Source organism: Dermochelys coriacea, chromosome 7 (genome assembly GCF_009764565.3).
Source record: "Dermochelys coriacea isolate rDerCor1 chromosome 7, rDerCor1.pri.v4, whole genome shotgun sequence".
NCBI lineage: Eukaryota > Metazoa > Chordata > Testudines > Dermochelyidae > Dermochelys > Dermochelys coriacea.
Window position 1 is genome coordinate 95,952,879 of NC_050074.1, and position 22,522 is coordinate 95,975,400.

Sequence of the window (22,522 nt, forward strand, 5' to 3'; positions counted from 1 at the left end):
CATGGTTCACCTGTGATGCTGGGAAGGAAAAATGGTCAATACCAGAAGAGATGTAAGAGCATCTTTTTGAGGGAGTGGATCAATCTTCACCCTGGATATCTAGGACCAAGCCACTTCATACATCTATAGTGCCAACAGTGAAATGTTGATGTTAGTACATACCCAGGATAAAAAGGAGGTAAGAGGTCACCATGTCTATGAATGATGAGTTCTCAGAGGAGTGGTGGGCCAATTGGTAGAGCATTAGTCTGAGACTCTGGTGACTTTTGTTCAAGTCCCTGTTCTACCATAGACTTTCTGTAGGACCATGACAGCATGCAGCCCTTCACTCCTGTCTTCTTGTATAAATGGCTCTGACACCTACATGGTGTACTTTTTTTGTGTTTCACCAACACCACCCTCTTATAGTCCGATGCAGCAATTTCTATTTACAATGTCATGCAATTATAAGTGGGGGAAGAGATATCACCATGCAGAGATCTCCCTTTATTCTGGCTCAGCTCTGCTGTCTGTCCTCCCGTTCCTTGCCTCCTCTCCTTCTCCTGCACTTCCTTCCTGTGCTCTTTTAAAAGGCTCATTATCTCTCATCAGCCCAGGCAAAACTAGTATTAAGCCATTTATTCTTTCAATCAGGCATCTCCAGGAGAACTAATTGGATTTTCAGTGATCAGAATGCTGTTTCAGCTGCTGGTTCTTAGCACTCTGTCACAAGGACCTTGGGCAAGTCACTTAGTCTCTTTGTGCTTCAATTTCCCATCTGTAAAATGGGGGTAAGACGACTTCCCTAATTCACAGGGATGTTGTGAGGACTGAAGTTTGTGAGGTATTCAGATATTATAACAGGACATATACAAGTATCTTAGATATATAAAAGTTGTGTGGTAGACTGTATTGTGAAAAGAATGAGGATTTTCTGAACATTAGATTCTAGAAGCCAGTTATTTTGAAGCTGATAAACTCAAAACATTTCTCTGATTTAGCATGTGTACATCTTCAGCTTAGAGCTGGGTGGCAAATTCTGCGAAATAGTGTTTGTAAAGGGTCTTTCTGATTCTGAACAGCTTCAGCCACATTCCCTTACACAAATTTCTGTTGACACAAATGATTGGGGAATAGGCTATCCTTTGTATGAATACCCGCAGTCGCATGCAAACAAGGATGATGGTGTGTGAACAAGAGCAGTTCTTAAAGAACCTATTGGCTGTAATTTGTTTCCATAAAGGGATAGTTGAGCAATTATACAAGCAAAAAGAAAAAGGGACTAAATTAATCAGAAATATGATTCACAATGAAAAATGTGACAAGTTCCAGTGCAGGATATTTTAGTGATGAAGGCATTGCAGGATGTGGTATAAATGTTGGTCTGATATATTGAGGAAGTGAGAAGTCTTCATAACCCAAATGCAACATGCACACCAAGGGCTTGTCTTCACATATAGTGCTAAACCAGTATTTTATTTCTGTCTTTCCTGAACAGCACACCCTTCAATACCCATATTTTAGTCATAGCTACTATTCCACCATGTTTCTGTTATCCCTGGTGTTATATCTGGTTTCACTACCTGCATCAGTTGTTCTAGTTCCTCCATTTTGTTACCCAGACTCCTTGCATTGGTGTACAAACATCTTAGTTGTTTCCGCTTGGCTTTGCCCAGATTCTTCTCCTGCTTGGCTATAATCATTCTATTGCCAGTATTGCTTACCTGACTGTTAGTTTCATTGGTATCAGTACTATCTTTCCTCTTAATGTCCATGCTCCTACCCACTGCTGTTCCTTTCTCTATTGCTGTATGTTTTCTTTCTTTTCTTTCCTCCCACTCAGTGTTAGAATCAGGTATGGAGATTACAAGAGCATCTCCCAACCATCTCCCCCAAGTTCCTAGTTTAAAGCTCTTTTAATTAGTTGTGCCAACCTCCATCCCAGAAGTCTATTTCCTCCCTACTCAAGTGGAGTCCATCCCATGAGAATAGTCCTCAGTCCATGAATGCCTCCCAGAGGCCAAACATCCCAAATCTCCCCTTATAGTACCACTGCCTGAGCCATCTGTTGATCATCATAATCTTGTTTTATCTCCATTTCCTTAAGTGTATTCCTGGGACTGGCTTAGTCGCCCTTGATACGTTCCAGCAAGAATTTAGCTGTAATCATTTGTTCCCATGGGAAGGCGAATCTGTGGATTCTTTCCTGCTCCTATTAGGATTCTCTTCAGCCTCAGATTCACATCCAGTATCTTAGCTTGGCAGACAGCACACCCTTCTGTTCTCCGGATTAGCTCTGGTGACAGGCCAGTATGTTCTTCCTAGTAGGGAGTCACCATTTACGGAGATCTGCCTTTTTTCCTGGTGATGGTGTGATTCTTTGGCCTCTTCTTTTTGGGTCTTCACTTCTTCTTATAGGATTAGCCACTCTTCACTTCTTCCTTGCCCTTCCACTTTCAGTTACTGCCTGCTGTGCCACTTCTTGATTTTCCAACTCAGCAAACCTCTTCCTGAGCCCTATTTCTTCTTCACTATCCAGACTTTTCCTCTGCCTGGTTCTCGTAGTCACATGTTTCCATTGGCCACTTTCCTCACCACGGAATCTCCCCTCAGAGTTCTTCAGTCCAGTTTGCATCTGCAAGTCTTGGCCTTTTCCTTCGGCCTCCTCTTTCCTTCCCTCCATCATCTGCACAAATTCCCTTTGAAACTCAACTATAGTTTCCATCTGCATCTCCAAACCTCAGATCTTCTCTTCCCTCAGCTCTGTCAATCACCACTTCATAAAAACAAAGCTCCTTTCAGGTACCTGCTCCAGGATCATGTACATCCCGCAGCTTCCACATCTGGAACAGAATTGTGCGTTGGACATACTCTGTCAGGGGAGACATGGACTTTCTTTAGTTGAAAATGGTATATTATTCAGTGTTCTCATTGAGTGAGATCTCAGTATTCTCCACCAGGAAAAAATGCAAGGCAATAGTGATTTGGCAGTGGTTTGGGGTGAATGATGTCAATGTATTTTATACTGGCTGATTCATGGAATAAAATGTGGAGTGGGAACTTCTTGGTATCTTCCTCATGTAAAGGTAAAATGGTGCAACATAGGGAAAATGGAAGAGCAAAGGAAGGAAAATAAAAACCTGGCAACCCTGGAATTAAGACCTAGACATTATAGTTTATATTCAAGTGCTCAAAATTTTTTGCCAGCAAAGATGGGAGATTAATGGAATGTATTTGTGTTGTAAAAGTGTGAGGGAATTTTTTAAATGTAATCATCTACGGAACAGAATAAATGGACACAAATCTGACATCAGAAATCATAACATTCAAAAACCCGTAAGAGAACACTTTAGCCTCTCTGGCCACTCAGTAACAGACTTAAATGTGGCAATTTTGCAACAGAAAAGCTTCAAAAACAGACTCAAATGAGAAACTGCTGAGCTTGAATTAATATGCAAACTAGATACCATTAATCTGGGTTTGAATAGAGACTGGGAATGGCTGGGTCATTACACATATTGAATCTATTTCCTTAAGTTAAGTATCCTCACACCTTCTTGTCAACTGTCTAAATGGGCCATCTTGATTATCACTACAAAAGTTTTTTTCTCCTGCTGATAATAGCTCATCTTAATTAATTAGCCTCTTACTCCACTTTTTCATGTTCTCTGTAAGTATATATATATATATATCTTCTTACTATATGTTTCATTCTATGCATCCGATGAAGTGAGCTGTAGCCCACGAAAGTTTGTGCTCAAATAAATTTGTTAGCCTGTAAGGTGCCACAAGTACTCCTGGTCTAGCCACTTTAAAGTGTATAAAAATATGACATCTAGTGGTGGTAAAGGAAATGTACTTGAAAGATAGCTCTGTTGCAATTCCAGGTTGCAAAGCAGATTTATCAACCGTTACTGTACTACAGGAGATTATAACTGCAGTTTGGCCCCATTAAGACTGTAATATCACATATGGACTAAGGAAACCCCCTCTACTTGTATTACAGTCTTTTACCTTCAGTTCAGCAAATTAAATCTAACTCCATTTATCAATATGTGATCTATGTGAAATCAGTTGTGGTGTCAGTTGGATTCTAGTGAGCAGATGTTCATATCACAAAGCTACTGTCACCCTTATTGGCAGATTCATTAGAAAGGAAAAGGAAAGAATGAACATGAAGAGAACAATACTCTCACCCCAAGAGGTGATCCCCCCGCCATATGTCAGGGTAAGGCACATCAGCAGGATAGTTTACAGGAGCAATGCAGCTGCTCTGTGAATAAACAGAGGAATACAGTCTCCATACAAATTTGTAAGAATCCTTAGGAGGGGAAAGACAGCCTTGTGGTTAAGGGCTGGATTAGCAGATTAGGATACTTCCTGTGCAAATTTAGACAAGGCATTCAAACAAAACACTCAAGTAAAGTTAAGGCACTTGTTTCTAGTTGAGGCCTCTAGATGCTACCACAATACAAATAACACTTTAATAATAATCAATGGCAAATGAAATATTATTAGATAATTAATCTTAGGGATATAATATTTACTGGTAAAGGATGTACAACATACAACTAATGGAAGGGAAATTGTTGAAAAACACTTAGGCTAGCTAGGCTCTCTTCAGATACTAAGTGGTAGGACACCAGCAATAGAAGATTGGGCGAAAGAAGTGATGAATTTAGAAGAGGAAGAAAAGGAAAATTACTTCCTTGGAGATATAGTTGGAAGTGGGCAGTAACAGCAAAGCTGAATTTCATAATTTTAGTTTCAAGATTGGAACTTCGTTGCAAAAAGCATTAAAATGTATTTATTGGGATTTATATTTTGAAAAAGTTATTGAAAAGGTCCATTCAACTTAGTTTATAACAATTATTTTTGAAAGTGGCATATTTTCAAAGGAAACAAAAAATTGGTGGCATAGTTTTGGTTAAATACTTCAATTCCATGTAGATTCTGGTCATCTTGAAAGATGACATAAGACTGAATGGTTAAGTATGTACCAGTGCTTGTGTAACTCTAGCTGTGTCCACGCTACTGCTTGAACATATAACTACTTGCCAACAACAATCCTGTTTGTTGCAGAGTTTCTCTGTCCAGTATGGACTGGATTATATTGTTAACAATATTCTGCCATAGACTATTCTCCAATACCATAGTGGTCTAGCACTGTTTTCTCAGTTTTACACCTTTCAAGTTTGGACGCAAAACATGTCCCACTGGTATGAGGCCTGTAGCTATATGTAAGAATTATTCCAAACATGATCACCAACCATATTAGCCTTGTCTGCAACTGTTCAGTGTAGACTGAACTCCCACAGTTGGCCTAACACCGGTGCAGCTTCACTAGTGCTTACAATGGTGGAAGCACTGGTGTAGACTGCATGCAGGTGTTCTTACCACTAAGACATGATCTAAAACATGATCATAACAATGTCTGTACCTGACTTGCATTAGGGCTCTGATTGTTGCTAGCACCATTGGCGCTAAACTGGTATGAGACCAAAAGTATGAAAAATCCTGGCAGTGTTTGGTGTAACCAAAACTTCTGAGAAGGGACCTCCTGAGCTTGCTGTGAACACATCAAACAGCAGGAATCGCTGCTGCTGTTTTGTTTTCAGGAATGGTTCACTCTCAGTCAAAGTGACTTAGGTTATCTAATGGTCTGATACATTCTGAGGGCTGTGTGCAAAGCCATACAAGACTTGGGGTCACAGGTATATTTCCATCTGTACTGGAAGGTGGAACATTTTTTTTTCTCATGGGAACCACCAGGCCTATTTTTGTCACATCTATGGAGATGTATTGGTAGCCTTGCAAAAGCATATTTCTCATTTTCCCCATTGGGACACAAGATCTTTCTGAATGACTGACTTCATTTTTACACAGGTAATTCCATACATTTTTAATAGATTTTGAGCTATCACACTGTTTATCATAATCATATATCATTCCTTAAAGTGAAGAAACACTAATGCATTACATTTCCTGCTGATGTGATTTTGGAGGAGTGTCAGGAAATAACCAAGTAACTTTCTCTTGAAAATAAAGTTATCATAGTTTTCTATTAATACCCTTGTGGTGTATGTTATTTAGAGGTAAATTCCCTCTGAAGTCTAGTTCAGAATTCCAAACTCTTAACTGGTCCTGCGTTGAGCAGGGGGTTGGACTAGATGACCTCCTGAAGTCCCTTCCAACCCTGATATTCTATGATTCTATGAAATTGTGTGTTTTAATTTATCACTTGGACTTTGACTGAGCTCCTCCAGATAGCAAACCTATCAGTAAAACAAAGATTGAACTAATTTAAGCCCAGTCCTCTTCTTTCATATGTCACCAGCACTGTTGGGTGTTGGGCAGTGATTTATTCATTTGTAAGCAGTTGTGAAAGAGCCAGGTTCCACTTTCCTGTATCACAGAAGCTGTCAGCACACACTTAGCTATCCTAGACTGTCTTTCTTGTGTCTTTACTGTCCAACCCTACAAACTAAAGTTCAGTGCTCCTCCATGTTGGGCAGCAAGAACAAAACTGGCATAAAAGGAGACAGAAGATTAAATTGCTGAATAAATTTGTCTCTTGAGTGTGTGAAATGGGGAAGGGTTCATACTTTATCCTGGAACATATGGTGCCTCTGTTAGTCTTTTAGCTGCACTCCAGATAAAGGAGTGTCAAGGCTGATTCTCCACTCTGGCACTTTGAGTGCAGAAGGTGGGGTCCCGCAAGGATTCTAAAAATGATTACTGGCCACTCCAGGCTGGTATTAAACTCCCAAAGTTACAGCTTTTCTCTGACCTTGGATGGGTAGATGCTGCCACCACCCAAGTGCAAAAAAACCCTTTTGAGAACCGAAGAAGGAGCACTTGGGAACTCCTTCCTGTGGAGTACACTTAAGCCTCTTTACACCCTCTCTGGGGAAGAGCTGAGAAAGAAAACAGAGAAAATCAGCTGTTGCCACCAGCTAATTAAACAACATGTGCACAGATCTCTTAGGACACAAAAATCCAATCTTGTTCTTTAAAAATGGTAAGTTTTATTAAAAATAAAAAGAAAGAAAATAAATCTAAAAACTCAGACTATTGCTAGATTTTAAAAAGAACCACTTATAAGGATTAAGCATCAAAATAACTTTCTTGAGGTCCAGCTTAAAGGTTACAAGCAAAACAAAAGCTTCTGGGGTTAGTACAGAGGAGTCCACAAGCCTTACGAAAATAAAAAAGCTAAACCTAATCTCATCTTCCTAGACATTTCCTAATCTATTTACATATCTGGGGTTTCAAATAAGTAGTTTCTAAGTATGATTTGATGATTTTTCATACCTGGTGCAAGTTTCTTACAGCATTGTTGCTCTGTGTCTCCTCTCCAGGAGAACAACCACAGACAGACAAAAGGGGAGTCTTGTTTCAACTTTAAAAAGTTCTAGCCTTCCCATGGACTCTTTTGGCCAGGTACCCACTCATTTCCTTTTATGTATGCATGCATTCAGACTTTTTAACCTTTTACGGGTAAAGTAGAGAACAGTTACCAAGAGGGATTTTATAGCTAACTGGCTGGATGTCCATACAAGGGAGCCCCCCCCCCTTCATTTATCACAAGGCATAAGAAAGGAATTCCAAAGACACTTCAAACTCATGTTATTTTCACACCTGACAATGTGATGTTTTGTGGGCTGGTGCCTGTTTGCATGCACTTACTGGAAGGATGCTGCTTTTGGAACAATTGTACCACAAAACTCAGAAAAGGAAGTTCCCAGCTGTTCATACCAACATACTACGGTACATCTAAGCAAATTGAAACAAACATTTTTGGTATTTTAAAAAGGAAACAAGTAACCAAATACAGGAATAGAAATTGTAACCAACAGAATTAAAACATCAGCTAAAGATCAGCACAGCCTGCTCCTGTGGATTACACAGGCTTTTCAAAAAACAAAGAACCTAGTAGAGTTGGTTGAAAATATTCTGACAGACCCTTCTATATCTGAAACAGCTGATGCAACAAAATCAAAACATTTTGAGAGAATATATTGATTTTGTTGAAGTTTTTGACAAAAGATTACCAAAATGCTCTGTTTCAACAAGGTTGAAGTACTCATTTTTCATCATTTTATTAGTATGCAATATAATATAAAAATCTCAAAGTAGTCTTCTGATAAGGTCTTTCAATCCTTTCAGAATGAATTTTTTAAAAAAACTTTTCATTTTGGGAGGATGGTGCAAAAGGATGGAAATGTCAACTTTTTGTTCCAATGTGGGACAACAGGAAATTTCTTATAGAACAGGGGCTCCCAAACTTGGTTCGTGGCTTGTTCAGGGTAATCCCTGGTGGGACACGAGACGCTTTGTTTACCCGAGTGTCCGCAGGTACAGCCACTTGCAGCTCTCAGTGGCCGCAGCTCCTAACCCTAACACTGTGCCGCTTCCTGCAGCTCCCATTGTCTGGGAACGGTGAACCATGGCCACTGGGAGCTGCGAGTGGCCGTACCTGCGGACGCTCAGGTAAACAAAGCATCTCGCGGCCCACCAGGGGATTACCCTGAACAAGCAGCGAACCAAGATTGGGAACCCCTGCTACAGAACTTAAATTCTAAATTTCAACAGCTCTAGAAATTAGCAATCAGGAGAAATCTTGTTGTTTTGTTGATTCACAGTCTGCAGCCATAAACACCTAGAGCTATGCTCGCCTCAGATAAGAAGTATTTGACTCCCTTAGTACTTGAACCCTGGGTTCTGCAGGAATTGGTGGTGGCATCAAGGGGCACTCAGCTGCTTAGACTATTGCACCCAAATTAGAGATATCTAACATGGTGTATATTCTGTTAAAACCTCTTACACAGACTCTGTAAAAGGACTGTACCCGATCGGTGTCAGCCTCGGCCATTTCCTCAGTTTCCCTTTCTTGGTATTCCCAAAAACTGCACCCAGACTCTTGGTCTGTTGTATTAAAACTGCTTTGCAGGTCAAATGTCAACTTAAAATCAAAACAAGCCTTTTCCTGACTTCAGAGTTTCTTCAGACCCTGCTGGGCTCAACAGCTCCTTGCCAAAATCCAGGTTTTTCTACCTGGCATTTCCTCAAACCTCTTCACCTTAAGGTGTCTGTTCCTGGCCCTCACTGCAAGTAGCTCCAGCCAGGTTTTTCTATTTAGCTTGGCCAGAAAGCAGACATGCCAAATCTGTGAAAAAAACACAGAAATTGGGTTTGTTTTTTGTTTAATTGGCTTGTGAGTTGCTTGCTGGCTAGTTTTTAACTTGTTGCTTGTTTGGCTTGTAGCTTCTTTTTTTTTTATCAGCTCCCAGCAAGCAGGGGCAAAGGGGAGAGAAGCAGGAGAGAGAGTCAGAGGAGCACTGTGGGCCCACCACAGTCCCAGGCTGCACACCAGGGGGAAGGTAGTCACATAGTGTTGGGGTTCTTAGGGATGGGCTTGTTTTGACCTCATTTTGAAATGGGATTAGCTTGATTTTTGGCTTATTGGGAAAGTCAGGGTGCTTATTTACCATGTGAAAGTTGGCAACTGTGCTAGAAAGGTTTTGCTTCAGTCCTCTCTGCCCTGCACTTCTACAAGAGTCTCCCTGTGACACCAACATCCCCCACCCCCGGCTGAGCTTTTATCTGCTTCCAAACCCATCACCTGGGAAGGCACCTGAGAAGGCACAGGTAGACCGAGTCCAACCCCCTTAAGGGGTCAGCCCATCCTGTGACACACTCCTATATCACAAACACTTGCTGTAGCCATGTGTACATAGGCGGCGGAACTACGGGTGCTATGGGTGCTGCTGCACCCTCTGACTTGAAGTGGTTTCCATCATATACAGGGTTTACAGTTTGGTTCAATGGCTTTCAGCACCCCCACTACACAAATTGTTCCAGCACCCCTGCATGTGTAGTAGAGTATGATGGGGCACTGATGTTGAAATGTTTAATGTGGGCCTGAGTGGCTAATTGACACACCTGTTTTCACTCAGGGAATGGGCCAGGCCCAATTAATGATGAGCCCCAGTTGGGGGAAGAGCTGGATGGTTTCTATAAAGGGAGGAAACCGAGAGTAGAAGGAGGCTGCAGGGTGAGAAGAAAAAGAGTTTTTCTAGTCTTTTCCTGGATAATAGCAAAGGAATTTAGAGAAGAAGTTTACACCCTAGTTCTGATTTAAGAAGGTAGCAGAAAATTCCTGAAGTGAACCTGAGGGAAGGCTAGCCGACAGACAGATTGTAAGGCATAAAGCAGGATCCAGACGAGGAGCAAGTCTCCTGAGAGGTAATCCCTGAGAGTTAGTGTTCTGCAGTAGAATGGAGAGACAGGGGGGGACTAAAATCCCAAGCATGAGGAAGGGGCTCCAGTTGCTTTTGAATTTGGCTAAATGACTCCAGAAAGAATCCCTAGGGTCACTATTCTGACAGGAAGGTAGAACAGAAGAGGAGCCCTGGAGGGGCAGAAGATGTCCTATTGATGACCAGTGTCAAGTGGGGCACTGTCTGAGTGGAAGACGGTTACCCTAAAGGGGAAAGATTTTAAAGTGACCTGGCTGGAGGGCTGAGTCACATGAAGAGAGACCTCCCCAGGTCTGGGGTCACTAGATGAGGAAAGAAATACTATGCCATGCCCACCTGTGAAGAGGTTTGCCTTCGGTGAGTGCACTTGCATTGAATCTAAATTGGTCTAACTTGCATGCTGAGGTGCCAGAGTACAACAAAAGTGGGGATTATAGGTAACAGCTGCTCCTGCTCCACTGACTCTGAGATCACCATTTTGAACTGCAGTGTCTCATTTTAAGAAGCCATGTGCACCACTATGCAGCCAAGTGCTTCTCTGTATTCCTTGAGCAGTAATGTTTTGCATTTTGCTCTCATGGGGGAGGCTGAAATGATAACAGGATATAGCACAGTATGAGTCAATTCTCATCAATGATTGATGAGACAGACTGACTCTAGTACTTGCAGGGAAACTATGTCAAGGTCCTCCTCAAACACTGCTACATAAGGCAAACAGTGCAATACAGAGGTTCTGCAATGATCCCAGTCCAGTAAGAGCAGTCCAATCAACCTCATAACATCCTAGAAAATGAGGATTTCAGTCACCCCTTAACACAGTGAGTGAGCCCTTGCTGGCTAAGGGCCTGGGAAATGTACAGAAGTACTCCCTGCTGACGCTGTTTGCAAAAACAGCTGCTTCATGCTATCCTGAATCTGGACAAAAATAATAAGAAATCCATGCTGGGAAATAGCTAAGCAGGAAAAAATTGTGTATATGGGTGTGAGAACAGTCTCATTTCCCAAACCGAATATGCCATAAATCATTAGCTATCTTAAAAATACAACAGAAGTCTTAAATCCAAAATCCATGTATTACAATGCACTTAATCTTTATGGCTCCAGTTCTGCAAATTTCTTAAGCATGTGCATAGTTACGTAATATGAGTAATCCCAGCTTTAAGCAATGGGGCTACAAGTACTTAAAGTTAAGCATGTGCTTCAGTGCCCTTGCTGAATCAGGGCTTAAAACGATGGATCTTTAGGTACCTGGTAGTGCCAGTGATTCTAGTGGTGTGTCTTTTTTGTTGTGAGCTGCTCACAATCCTTAATTAGACTAACAACTTTATTTGCACAACTCCCCTCAAATCCACTGAGTTATTTAAGTTTGAAAAGCACATTTGCAGTTTGTTAGATAAAATTGCCATGTCTCCTTTAATGTAATATGCATATGTTCCCAATCCAGTACTGTATCTGTATCACTTAATTTTAGTAATACTACATTATGCTCATTGGTTATGGTGAAGTATCCCTCAAATCCACTCCAATCTTTCAGCAGTGCTGTCCACAAAGTCATTTTAAGTAAACACCAACATAAAAATGCTGAGTGTGTGTGTCTCTAGGTTTATTGCAAAAGCACATTTCCTTTCCTTGGGTCACATTGAATTTTCCAGATAGTATGCAACCTGGCATACTGTTTGATGATCACTGTGACCCTATTACCCAGACAGAGGTCTTCTGGGTGCTCACAAGCTCAGCAGGATCAGATTATATTAGTACTGTAGTTGGATGAGAGATGATGACCAAGGTAAAAGTAGACTGTTACCAAATTTATTGAAACTTTGACTCTCTCCTGTCTAAGTCAGTGCTGAACCAACACCTAAGCCTCATTTTAGGGTGTGGTAAGAGATACTGTTTTGAGATGCAAAATCAAAAGTCTTGACCAATTGAAGATCTGCCTCCCTCCAAGTACTCCCACTGTTTATGTTTTAGTTTGGGTAACTGCATTATATTGACTTAAATTCCATCTGCACAACCAATTGATTAGAACAGTATTCTTCACTTCATCCCTAGGCTGTTGTTTAGCATAGTTATACAATGTTAAAAAGGCTCTGCATTCTGTCCATCTAGTAGTATTACTATTTAACACTTATCTTGTGGTAACCCCTAGAGGGCAACCAGGCCCGCATCTCAGAGGCTGCATTTCAATGATGGGTGAAGCAATTCCTGCAAATTGGTAGGTTTTAAACATACTTTTGAAGTCTTCCAAATGGAAGGAGCTATATCTGGAAGCAGCTCTGTTCGTTGTGTTGAAGTGTAATGAAGAGCCTATTGTAAAGCATACCTGCAAGAAACAAATTGCTGTGAGACCTTGAACTTCGATTCTTGTGTAGTTAAGAGGCTAATTGGCCAGTGTGTGCATGCAGTACTATTTTTGGTTTCAATTAAAATATAAAAGCATCCATGTTTCAGGTACATGTGGCTTCCTTCAGTTTACAGTTACACAGGTGTGACCATTCTGTTCTAGATGATTGTCTACCATGTAATGGTTGTGTTTGGCCTAAATGTCCCATTTTCTGTTCCCTTTTTCCTTAAATTAAAGGTAGACTTTGAATAGTGCATTTGTGGTTGGTTTTTTTTTGTGTGTGCCATTTTTGAATATTATTGGATTTTCTTTCATGCTTAAAGCTTTAATTAAAGTCACCTCTAGACTAGTATGCCCAATGTGATAACTGATGTGTCATGTCAGTAACACATCTGAGGCTGATGATGATGGATGACAGATTGTTACAGAGAGAAAAACAAATTTGTTAGTCTCTAAGGTGCCACAAGTACTCCTTTTCTTTTAGAGAAAAAACAGTAGAGGAAAAAAGTTCAGTTGGGAGGCTAGGTTTCTCTTTGCTCTAGTTACTGTGAAATAAAAGGCAATGCCAGTTAGACAGAAAGAAGAGAAAAGAACAAGGTGCCTTTGAAGATTTGTACATACCTCTTTCTCTCACATGCGAACAGTATAACCATTCGTCAGCTCTATGTATATATATTTACTGCATGTAGAGTTATTAATTGTATGCATTGTGGTACTGCCTAGGGGTAGGCCAATACTGCATGCTAAGCCCAGGGTCTGACTCAGGTTTGAATTCAAGCCCCGCTTCTCTCCTCACATAAACCAGTCTGACTTGGTCAGCAAGCATCTGGGAGGTGGGTCAGAGCCCAGACTCCTGTTGCAATTTGGGTCCAAGCCCTGTCATTTTGCAGTGTGGACACAGCTCAAACCACAGACCTGAATCAGAAGGTCTGTGTAGTATAATGTGGACATGTTCTCGTGGCTGTGAGACCTGGCTCTAGCAATTGTAAACCAGATTTACAATGCAGTGTGGATACTCAGACATAGGCTTGAAAACGCCAACTCCACAACCTGGTACCACAGTCCCAGGTATATAATACAGGGTAGACATTCCCTAGGAGTCATGGACTAGGACCTCACTGTACTAGGCACTGTATGAACACAGAACAAAGAGGGCCTCCACTATATACATGTATATTTGTTTTTTGAAACATTAGTGCATAAGTTATAATATCTATATTCTCTCTCTCTGTCCCTATATGTGTACACAGACACACATTTATTCATTTGGATTTTAGTCTAAAAGAAACGCCAAAGCGAAAAGCAGCTATCTAGAGCTCTAGGATACCCTCAACTTATATTTAAAATCACCACTACTATAGGAGTCTGCAAAACATAAACATGTGCATTTATGTTAGACATGGGTCCAAGCAACAAAGTTCAGATCTAGAGCTGTCTTGTCCAGAGTGCTGAGGTGTTGAGACCTGTTTGAACGTATCTCTGGTACAGTATATTCAGCATCTATGCATATAGTATATGCAGGTGGAGACTTTTGTTGGCACTTGTTTGAGACAATCTACATTATTTGCAGGTAGCATAGTTATGAGTGAGTTGTAGAGGTTATCCCAAGTTCCAATGAAACTTCAGTACCACCATGTATCAATATGTATCCCCTATTTTAGGGCAGTTACTTCTCAATTTTTTTTTTAAATATCCTTCTGCCTTTGTGATCAGATTGTATCAATTACCACGTACAGACTGTAGAGTGAAAGAAATAGAATACAATTTTAAATGATCTAAAACCATGTTTCTCAACCAGGGGAACATGTACCCCTGGGGGTACTCAGAGGTCTTCTGGGGGTACATCAGCTAGATATTTGCTTAGTTTTACAACAGACTACATAAAAAGCACTAGTGAAGTCAGTACAAACTAAAATTTCATATAGAAAATGAGTTGCTTATACTGCCCTATATACTATACACTGAAATGTAAGTATGATATTTATATTCCAATTGGTTTATTTTATAATTATATGGTAAAAATGAGAAAGTAAGCCATTTTTCAGTAATAGTGTGCTGTGACACATTTTTGTATTATGTTTGATTTTGTAAGCAAGTACTTTTTAAGTGAGGTGAAACTTGGGGTACGCAAGAAAAATCAGACTCCTGAAAGGAGTACAGTAGTCTGGAAAGGTTGAGAGCCACTGATCTAAAATAACTTTCTATATATCAGTTAAGGTCTGAGATCTTGCCAAACATCAGGGCTAGCAACTAACATTATACAAGGAACCCCACCTCTCCAGTGAGATACAGCTTCAGGGTTTTAGCCCTGGCAATTTATGGGGTATTGAAATTTAAATCTTAGTTGTTCTGGACTGAACAGTGTCAGCCATGGACTTTGGAACAGTGTAATTCTAAATCTGTTTTGATATGATTTGTTTGGCATGGGTTCGAAGGGGAGGGTCATGGGGAAGGCATGTTCTTTTCATGGCTCTTGCTCACTGTTGAAAAGCTGGTTAAGATTTTGGAATGTTACAAGATCAAGCTGAGATGCATTAATGAGTAAAGTGCAAGAGAAGAGATGAAAGTTGCATAAGTAAATGTTCCACACGCTAGTAGTTTTGGGGGATTCACATAGTTGCAAATGTAAAGAAACATTTTCCATGGGTACAATGTACATGTGTGATCAGATCTAATCTGTTTATACTGTGCTCATCACCATATCTAATGCCTGTAAATAAATTTATTTTAGCACCAAAGAGGATATTTGCATGTTTGTCTTAAATTATTTTCACAGTCTCAGCTGACTCGTCCTTGGGGGTAATGCTACTTGACTTTTCTAGGACAAATAATCAACATTTTGGTTATTTTCAGAACAGTGAATACTGTGCAATATAATGCATAGTGAATATCTAAAGTTCTGTTATGTATACAGTAGGTGCTATTAGAATCCTAATTTTTTTCAGGCAATTAAAATGCCAGTGTGAATGCCATAGTAGCATATCTACTCCCAAAGGCAAAGTAAAGATTTTAATGATGACCACTGCATACTAATTTAAAATATACTCTCCTCGTTCCAAACGATTTGGTGTATTCAATAAAACAAATAGGCAATAATAGAAAATATTAGATTGTATTCTATGTAATATTTATCCTGAAAGACTGTTTTATAAATGTTTATCCAGAGAAGGGCTAGAAAGGTAATCATGTTATAGACCTGATAAGGGTGAGCTAATTAAATGTTGATAAATATTGACCATGTGTGCATGTTATGTTAAAAAGTCTAGGTAAGAATTTTCATATGCAGCCATACCTATCAATGGTGACAGGGTCAGGCCAGATGGCTACAGGAGAGTGATAGAAGGCAGCTATATTAGCCCCAGGTTAAGTAGGTCCCTTTTCCCTGGGTAAGGTAACAGGGAAGGTTCCCGAACAATCAGGAACTTACCAGAAACAATTAAGGCAGACTGGCTGCAGGTGTTCTAATCAGCCTATCAAGAAGCTGGCATAATCAATGAAGACAGGCAAGCTAATCAGGGCACCTGGGTTTAAAAAGGAGCTCACTTCAGTTTGTGGTGTGCGTGTGAGGAGCTGGGAGCAAGAGGTGCAAGAAGCTGAAAGTGAGAAGGCATGCTACTGGAAGAAGTACAAGCATTATCAGACATCAGGAGGAAAGTCCTATGGTGAGAATAAAGAAGGTGCTGGGAAGAGGCCATGGGGAAGTAGCCCAGGGAGTTGCAGCTGTCACACAGCTGTTACAGGAGCCACTGTAGACAGCTGCAATCCACAGGGTCCTGGGCTGGAACCCAGGGTAGAGGGCGGGCCCGGGTTTCCCCCCATCCCTCCATTCCCCCAACTCCCTACTTGATACCGGAGGAGTTGACCTGGACTGTGGGTTCCATCAGAGGTGGATCAGCAGAGACAGTGGGGATTGTTCTTCTTCCTTTCCCCATGCTGGCCAGTGATGAGGCTAACTGAGTGAACGGCAGATTTGAGCCACAAAAGTGGCCAAACTGAGGGCTGTCGTGAATCTCTGAGGCAAGAAAATCCGCTAATAAGTGCAGGACCCACCAAGGCAGAGGAGGAACTTTGTCACACAATGCATGAACACAGTCTTCTCTAAGCAATCACAAGGAAAACAAAAAAATGTGTTAATTGGAGGATTCTACTCAATTTTAATTAGAGCCAGTCCCTTCCTGAATTGTTAATAGATTATTAAATATTACTAAGTAATACTCAAATACATTTCTTCTCTTATTAGTGGCTTCTAGCCACTAGCAATTATCTCATTACTTTACTTATAAGGTTTCACTCCTTCAGAGCTTAACTATGAATGCCATCTTTTCTTGTGTTACTGCTCTGAAGAGCAATAAAAAGATGTACATCTTCCACTATCCAGATTAGGAATTAAACCAATATCTTAAATGAGCTGTCTGGTGGCACCTTAAAGACTAACAGATTTGAGTACAAGCTTTCGTGGGTAAAAACCTCACCTTCAGATGCATGGAGTGAAAGTTACAGATGCAGACATAAATATTCTGACGCATGAAGAGCATGTGTCAGTATATTTATGTCTGCATCTGTAACTTTCACTCCATGCATCTGAAGAAGTGAGGTTTTTACCCACGAAAGCTTGTACTCAAATAAATCTGTTAGTCTTTAAAGTGCCACTGGACTCCTTGTTGTTTTTTGTGGATACAGATGAACACGGCTACCCCCGATACTTAAATGAGCTGTATTGATGACAATAGAAATACACTAATTGTTAACTTTTTCTTTAGAAAAAATATAATGAAAAGTGAATGAAGATTTAAATTAAATTTTTTTAACAGCCATTTCACTCCTACATACAGTCTTGGTGAAACAAAATATATTTGCAAACTCCTCCTTATAAATGACTAAAATAACCCATAGTGGTGTGGTCATGGCATATAAAGCTAAACAAAAAAATAAGACTCAAAAAAGAACACATAGAATCAAAGAATTGTAGGACTGGAAGGGACATCTAATCCTGGAAGGGACATCGAGAGGTCATCTAATCCAGTCCCCTGTAGTCATGGCAGGACTAAGTATTATCTATACCATCCCTGACAGGTGTTTGTCTAACCTGCTCTTAAAAATCTCCAATGATGGAGATTCCAAAACCTCCCTAGGCAATTTATTCCAGTGGTTAACCATTCTGACAGTTAGGAAGCTTTTCCTAATGTCCAAACTAAACTGCCCTTGCTGCAATTTAAGCCCATTGCTTCTTGTCATATCCTCAGAGGTTAAGAACAACAAGTTTTCTCCCTCCTCCTTGTAACAACCTTTTATGTACTTGAAAACTGTTATCATGTCCCCCACCCCACCCCACCCTCTCTGTCTTCTCTTCTCCAGACTAAACAAACTCAGTTTTTTCAATCTTCCCTCATAGGTCATGTTTTCTAGACCTTTACTCATTTTTGTTGCTCTTCTCTGGACTTTCTCCAATTTGTCCATATTTTTCATGAAATGTGGTGCTCAGAACTGGACACAATACTCCAGCTGAGGCCTAATCAGCGCAGAGTAAAGTGGAAGAATTACTTCTCATGTCTTGTGTACAATCTTCCTGCTAATACAGCCCAGAATCATGATTGCTTTTTTTGCAACTGTTACATTATTCACTCATATTTAGCACGTGATCCACTTGTGATTTAGTTTGGGGAAATCTCAGCTCCCATTAACAAGGGTTGTTGCATGTCCACAACCCTTTTGTTGGAATGGCAAACTAATTAATGAGCTTGCACTGCCCAAGGGAATCTTGAGCTGCGTAAGATGGTATATTTCTGGGGTGCAAGCCGGGGCTCTAGGGTGATTGGCTGATGCCGCTCTCTGTATGATTCATGAGTGGCTCCAGGAGCATTTATGCAATTTAGCTGAGTGTCGGGCTCCACGTGCTGATGACTGAGTGATCACAGTAGTTGGAGAGGTTTTGCTGCTTGCCACTGGCATAGCATTCTGTGAGACAGCTCAGACTGGAGAGTTAAGGGAGCACAGCAGTCTCAAAGATCCCGGGGATCCCATCACACACACTTTCCCCTTTTTACCTATAGAGGGAGCTAGAGAGTTTCTAGACTTAGCAACAGGTTTCAGAGTGGTAGCCGTGTTCGTCTGTATCAGCAAAAACAACCAGGAGTCCTTGTGCGTACATCAACTTTTCCTCCAAAATGCAAAGCAGGTAGAGATAGGTGTTGGCTAAAGATTTTTTTTAATCTACTATCTGTACTTTATTTAGATTTGTTTCTGATTTGTATACTTGTATTCTCTGTAGATTGCACAGTGGTTACTTCCATTATGGTGAGCAGACCCTGTTTTTGTATAAGGGGCTTTTAAGTAAGCCATGTTGGAATGCTAGTTTTATTTTAGCAGTAGGACGGTGCTAACATGTCCCTCCAGAGCAGTTGCAAGACTGTGATTCTTTTCTTTTTTCTTATAGCCATGGGTCCTGTACTTTTGAAACTACCCTTGTCACTCCTGGGGGGAAAAGGATGTGGATTATGAACTATTACACATATAGATGAGACTTGTGCATGCTTCCAAGCTTGTTTTTTGTTTTGTTAATGTCAAGAAAAAATAACTGATAGAAACCCAAGAAAAGCTTGAGAAACATATTTAAAGGCTCCCTCCATGCAACTCCCATAGAGAGTAATAAATGGTTACCTCTTTCAAATGTCTTTAGTGGAAGTTTTATGGCTACTGAATTTAATATGCAAATCCAGACACTGCAGGTTATGATACCTACACAAAGTTCATGTTTCCTACATGTAGAAGCCACAGAAATGGGAATTTTGCACAGCTCTTGCAAGAAGCCTAAAATGAATGAAATGTTTCAAATTCTTATTCTTCTAAGCACTGGTTTTGTGAGCACACAGAGAATTCTTTCCAGCATACCTCTTTCCAAATTTTGCTAATGTGTGATGTGGTTTATTAGCAATGCAACCAGAACTTGAAGCCAGATGCCTTAACATTAAATTCTGACTGTAAGGACAGGCATTTGGAAAAGTCACTAATGACAGAACTTGGCAGGTGTTTTTATATGTGGTTACAATTTTAATATGGGCAAACGCCATAGGTTTTTAAATATGAAAGATTGATATTTAATAAACTCTCCACAGCCAATCTGCAAGATTGTGGTGGTCTGCACAGTTTGTTGACAACTGTTTTCAATGTGGGGGAAAATATGACTTTTGTAACTAATCAGTTACTAAGCTTATACTGATCTTACAGGTTCCTGTTGTGTGTGTCTTTCTGGCTTCATATTTATTCAGAGCAGATGGTGTAATTTAGGAGAAAACAGGATGGCTTCATTTTACTAGGGGAAAATCCCTATCGCTTAGTAACTTAGTATTTATCAATCTTTGATTATTACTTTTTTTGTAAAATTTGTATTGCAGACTTTGTGGATTGTTCATTTCAGCTGTGCTAAACTTTAAGATAAACAGAAAGGTCCGGTCAGCATGAGTGAAGTATATACTCAGGTAACTGTGGTCTATATACAAATCTTAGGCTATGGGTTGGTCCCCATGGGGAAATTTACTGGCTTTATTATGCTGTTATAATTATACTACTATAGTTTTACTCGTCAGACTCCCCATCTGGACACTTTTATTCAGAAAAACAGTAGCCTTTTTTTTTGCTTAGTTTTATATTGCTTTGTAGTTTGTAATGACTTCAAAATCTGCCCAGACACTCTGTGGCTGCTCCCACAACAAATATTTTATCTCTGACCACAGGTCCTTTCTGGGAAATCTTCAGGTGTTGCATTAATTCCTTTTGAGAAGTTTCCAACTCTTGTTTTAGGTCTTATTTTAATTCCTTTTGGCCATCTTTGAGTTCTGTGAGCATCTCCATTATTTGTTTCATCATGGTCCAACATGAATACCTACTGATATTATCTGGTGCTCATAATATATCTCATTGGAAACTCTGTCCTACTGTTTACATCATTATTGCCCTCTAATGTGGTGTATAAACCCCACACTTGTTAACCAGGGGTTAATGGGAGTCTGAGACCAATTAGGCCACTGAATGATATTTGAAGGGATTGTCGGGATTTGGTTAATAAAAACAGCTGACAAGGGTCTGAACATTCATAAAGGAAGGAACACAGGGCAATGGGAAGGATGGCAGGGAGCAGACCCAGGAAAGGCTGAGAGTTTTCTCTTGAGGTAAAAGCAGAGCGAAACATGGTCCTAAGGAATGTTTGGGACTAAGGTTTGAGAGGATGCTCCTGCAGGAACTATGGGAAGCAGGTTAGGCTCCCTTGGGAGGTGTCACCATGCCTCAGTGAGTCACAGCTGTGGATGCCAAATTCAGGACAAACTGCTGAGAAATAGGGCAAACTCACCACAAACTGGTGGTTGTTGTATCATTAGATTACACCAAGCCAGTAACAAAAGTAAACTTCTGTCTCACCACACTGGTTAATAAGAAGCCAAAGATGCAGTCTTCTTAGGCGTTCCAGCCCTTGTCTCACCAGCCTCTGACCCTCTGCCATGCAGCACTGGTTTGTTGAGACCTGTCTGAGAAGACGGTCCTATATATTACAATGTAGTGGTCTCTACAGGCCCACCTGTAAGACAGTTACACTAATAATGGCTGCATTGTTTTTTGGGAGCTCTGCTAAGTATCTGATTAGATGGGGTTTCTTGGCTTGGGATATACCACTTCATTCTCTCAGTTTATTCTGATGCCATGTAACCACAATATTACTTTTTCTGGCTGCCTAAACTAGTACCTTGTCAGGTAGGTAGGTATGTATGTCTTCATGCTCACATTGCTATCCTTACAAGCCATGTTAATTAAATCTTTTGACGCCCCTCTTTGGGTTCTCAAAATTGCCATCTAGTGGAAACTCAGTCTCTTTAAAGGAACACTGTCAACTTACATTTTTGACTCATTTTAAAAGATAGGTTTCCCGAGAGAGCAACTTTACACTAAACAAGAATGTTAAGGCACTTTCTACTTTCCTTTTTGTTTAGAAGCATGTTCTGTGTGGGCCTGAGAGGAACAAAACCAAGTATACTCAGGCCCCATCCCCTCCTCTGTGCACACGTGTTTGTTACTGGTTCATTTTTACCTTCTGTCTCAGCTCTGCTGCTGCAGGAACTGGCATGCAGAGCCTGTGGAAGGCTGTACACTGTCAACGAAATGGGAGAACTGAATTCCACTAAGTGCTATGAAATATGAAGTAAACAAACTGAGAAGAGATTTCCTTTAGTTAGTCATTTTGTGGTTACTTGAAAAATGCATTTAAAATGAAAATGTAATTTTAATGTTGATCATATTACTTAAATTTAGTTCTGTTGTCACACATCTGCCTATAAAAACCCATACGGGTCCTGCAATTTGATAATTTCCTAATGCAAACATGCCATTATTACCTAGAATTTGAAGAAGGGTGTTCTACAAGGTAACTGATATCCAGATCTCAATGAACTTTGACAGGAATCCTGAGCATTTGCTTTATCTGCTCATCCAGCAGATTGGTGGCATAGCCATTTCGTAACTGTCATCATTTAAATATAAATATTTAGCAAATTCTTCCACATCATTCCAGTTTATTTCTTCATTAGTCAAAAAGCATGAAATTTAACTTCCTTAAATGCTTCTGAAAAATCACCATTGGCTGGCCACAAGCTACTACATTCTGGCAGCTTTGTGTCTCTCTTGTGATGAGAATGAATCATAAACCTGGCCTAACTGCCCATTTTAACTGAATTTGTGTTGCCGGAACAGCACAAAGCAACCAGGGAATCTCACCCACTATTCCTCATAGGAAAGAAAGGAGAAGCTGTCTTTCTCAAATTGCCCTGTGGTTGTGTGAGAATTTTGTGGAATATTTGCTGACCTCCCAAAGAAGTTGCCTAATGGGACTGAAAACTTCCACATCAGTTCCTCAAATAACCTATCAGACAACATAACTCACTGTGACATGCCC

At 40.4% G+C, this 22,522-nt stretch overlaps 1 protein-coding gene across 9 annotated transcripts in view; it reads right to left on the reverse strand.

Moving 5' to 3' along the window:
* BLNK (B cell linker) overlaps positions 1–22,522 on the reverse strand; it is a 129,937-nt gene that overhangs the window by 92,758 nt on the left and 14,657 nt on the right. For 3 of the 9 annotated variants that reach the window (XM_043518292.1, XM_043518294.1, XM_043518291.1), the window contains exon 4: positions 9,062–9,148. The exons of 5 other annotated variants lie outside the window; for them this stretch is intronic. In XM_043518292.1, coding sequence (XP_043374227.1) covers positions 9,062–9,148 — 87 coding nt within the window. Of the gene's footprint in view, positions 1–9,061; positions 9,149–21,661; positions 21,722–22,522 lie in introns of all 9 variants that reach the window. One more of the 9 variants, XM_043518293.1, reaches the window with a different exon arrangement.